The sequence below is a fragment of the Montipora capricornis genome, chromosome 10 (assembly GCF_036669925.1).
Source record: "Montipora capricornis isolate CH-2021 chromosome 10, ASM3666992v2, whole genome shotgun sequence".
Classification (NCBI taxonomy): Eukaryota; Metazoa; Cnidaria; class Anthozoa; order Scleractinia; family Acroporidae; genus Montipora; species Montipora capricornis.
Window position 1 is genome coordinate 3267011 of NC_090892.1, and position 3490 is coordinate 3270500.

At 39.2% G+C, this 3490-nt stretch overlaps 1 protein-coding gene across 1 annotated transcript in view; it reads right to left on the reverse strand.

The window, feature by feature from the left end:
- Positions 1-2217: 2217 nt before the first annotated feature.
- Positions 2218-3490, reverse strand: part of LOC138019554 (beta-1,4-N-acetylgalactosaminyltransferase 3-like) — a 27740-nt gene continuing 26467 nt past the window's right edge. Inside the window, exon 17 of the mRNA XM_068866396.1 lies at positions 2218-3439. Within this exon, the coding sequence (XP_068722497.1) occupies positions 3229-3439 (211 nt within the window). The 3' untranslated portion in view covers positions 2218-3228. The remainder of the gene's footprint in view (positions 3440-3490) is intronic.

The window sequence follows — 3490 nt, forward strand, 5'->3', positions numbered from 1 at the left end:
AACCAACATTTGACTTGATTTGTGTTTTATTGTTAATTTCAATTTACGTGTCCCCAATTAGTGCTTCAGCGCTAGAACGACTAAACACTTAAATAAAGTTCCTTTCCTTTCCTTTCTTGCTGTCGAAGCCCGATCCATTCATTCACAATCAACTCAAGACAAACTCAACATTACCTTATTATACCCTTCCACGGTTTTTGGCGTCACCTTGGTTGGGGAGCAAACACGGCTAAATTTTGGCCGACTTTCAACCGCTGTAGCGTCGCTGAAAAGAGACGGATTTCCACAGTGAGAGTGTCTGTTAGAAGATATTTATACCGAGACTATTTTCATCAAATATAAAGAACAGATTCAGGCTACAACGACCATAAACAAATTTTTAAGATTTCATACAAACCCCTCTTAAAATCATCACGGCAAATTGCCGCGAAATTAGAAGCAACATTAGAAGGATTTATTATTCGAATTAACGCACGTCATACCGTCCTAATGGCCTTATTTTTTGTTGAATGAATGATATCAATAAACCTGTTTAAAGCAGTAGCAAAAGTTGGAAATCTGTCTCTTTTCAGCGGGGCTACAGCGGTTCAAAGGCGGCAAAAATCCCATACATTTACGGTAAATTTAGCGGTGTTTGCCCTCAGCCAAGATGGCGGTCAAAAACCGTGGAAGGGTCTAATCCCAAAGCCACCACATTTGAATACTATAGCTAGCGCTTAAACTGCTCGGAGGCGCTACCAAAAACTCAGAGTGGGCACATAACGCTTTCATTTCTGCCATATTTATGCAGTTTTTGCCTAGAAGCTCAAACCTGGTCACTGATGAATGCTACCACGAAAGTTCATAATTTTGGCAGTCAAACTTCTTTGCAGGCTGTTACCATGGAAACGCATCTACAGTAGAAAGAGCAAAAGATGCTTCTTCCTCATTTATGAAAAGTTCTCTCATTAGATTTTTTGCAGCATTTGCTTACTGAATGTAATAGAAATAATGTACGTTTAAGAGCTGTTATCAGAATTTCAACAAACGGATTTTTTCATAATTAGCTGATAGACGTTTTTTTTCAGCTTTCCATAACTTTTGTATGGTGAATTTCTGAATTATACGTATTTATAGGTGACCCATTTGTAGTCAAAAGAATTTTTAATTTCAAGTCAGTTCTGCAAAATTCAATAACGGGTTTGCGCCGAAGAAGTTTGGTAAAACAGCCAACAGCTGTTGGTCTCAATTTTTTTAGCAAAGTGCATGCGCAGCATTTTGCTGGGTTCCCATGCATTCTCGTCACCAGTGCCTCGGATCAACCCAAGGCTCTAGGAAACTCTATGCAGGAGATCATGCGCCGTAGGGTTCTTATGCCGAAAAATTTGCTATTTGAACCTTACGGCGCCTGCTCACTCCTCGTGCTAACATGAATGCACCAATTAGAGAGGCTTTTGATTGTTCTTCACGAAAACCAATAAGTAGACACTTTGCTTCAGGGTTCCCCAGAGCTCTTCTCTCCCTCAGTCAAGAGAAGAGCTCTGGGGTCGAGATCGGGTTTCTCTGTTCCTCATAGATAGATAGATAGATAGATAGATAGATAGATAGATAGATAGGGGGTAGAAATACTCCTAGGCGCTTCATGCTACAGTAACCGGAGATAAGCGCCGGCCTGGTGGGCCTTCTGGGCTCGTAGCAGACTTTACCTCTGAAGGAGCACCATGACGTAATAGAGGCTAATTTAGGAGATAAAGAGTTTTCGCCATAATTGTTTTGTTTTTCAAAATCCGCGCCGGCCTTCAACGAATAGCACCTGACCGTGGAAAATCTGTGTTCAGCCACCTTAACTATAACCACACACTCTTCTCTCCGTCCTTTTCGGAGAACAAGACGGCGTGGCTAAGATCAAGAACATGTGACTTTGAACAATGAAATGCGAGTCCTCGGCTATCTTAATCAGTTAATCACTCAAATAGGTCTCAGAAAACGCACTACGTTTTTTCTTGAAATTTTAATTTTTCCTCCAAGGGCTAGATTTTCTTGAGGAAGGGACCATCATCCCAAACAGATAGATAACAAATTTTCCACTGAAAAACTTTGTGATTCAGTACTATGCTGGATGTGTATTCTAGCTATGACAGAAGATGTGATGTGACAACAGCAGAAATAGCTAATTACATAATCTTACCCAACTTTCCCCTTTTCTTAGAGCAGAGAGAGAAAATTTCAAGATAATTCTTTTGTAAAAAAAATATGCTTTTATACTCTTTCGATCATCCTCTTACAATCTGCGATATTCCAAAACTATATCATTAGTACCGTTACTTCCACATTTCCTACAATTGTAAACAATTATATTAAAGATTCTCCGCATTGAAATATTACGGTTGATCATAAAATTTTGGTAAATCAACAACAGCGATAACTAATTAATATAAATACTTCAACTTAGACTTTACATTGAGCTTCGATAATTCTCCTTTTTTTCCTAAGAAGAGTAATTCCCTGCTGTTTTCATTTAATTTTGGAAAATAATTTTTGCGTTTGGCTTTGCCTTCAGTAAAGCCATTGCGGCTGCAAAAGGCCTTTTCATTACTTACACAATCCCATAATACAACTCTATAAAAACGTTTGCATAACCATTGTTTGCAATTTCCCCTGGGACATGAAAATGTCCCAAGAGAAGTCGAAGACAATGCCTATGCAGACTTTTGGGGGGTAAAAGACGTGTATTATGGGATTTGTGCAAGTAGTGAATTGACAAACTTAAGTTGGCATAATTGTCTTGTCCAAAAAAGAGATAACTTGGTGTCACGACTAAAATAAGCTAAAAAAAGATCAAGAGCACTTTGCGTTTGAGAGTCGCATTCCAACGTCAGATGTGCGCTTGCTACGAGAACAATGTTAGTTGTTTGAAGCTAAAACCAACAGTAGACTGAGTATGGTGTTGTAGCAAGAATCCCCTTACAAGAAGGGGTTCCTCTCCACTAACTGAAACAACAATATCTAGTAAGGTGGGTAATTCAGGGGCGTGGGGAAATGATTTTTACTTCAAACAACTAGACCTAAAAAAGGAGCAACGGAACAATAATGGTGAGCATTGTCCGTTTGAGAGACGCACTCAGACGTCAGACATATCCTCTCTGTTTTGCCAACGAATTTGTTAACCTTTTTCTATCCTTTTTCGTTAAAAAATGCGACCTCGTAAGTGTTCTTTGCTGTTAATGAGCAACTGACGTTCCTTTCTTTTCACTGATATCTTCTGCTACGCAAACGTCGTGTTTCTTTTACCATTGTCTCATTGTAAATCCTGATGATATCTGTATCATCATCAAAGCTATCATCGACATCGTTGGTGTTGAACATATTTCTAGTTCCCCACATGCCCTTCTTGCTGTGGTAGTAATGATAAAAATTGGCAACACGAAGCCGTTCCACTTCAATTTTGGAGAGCAGGACTCTGGCAAAAGCAACAAAAAGAAATAAGGTTAGGAAACTAGTTGCTCGAAAA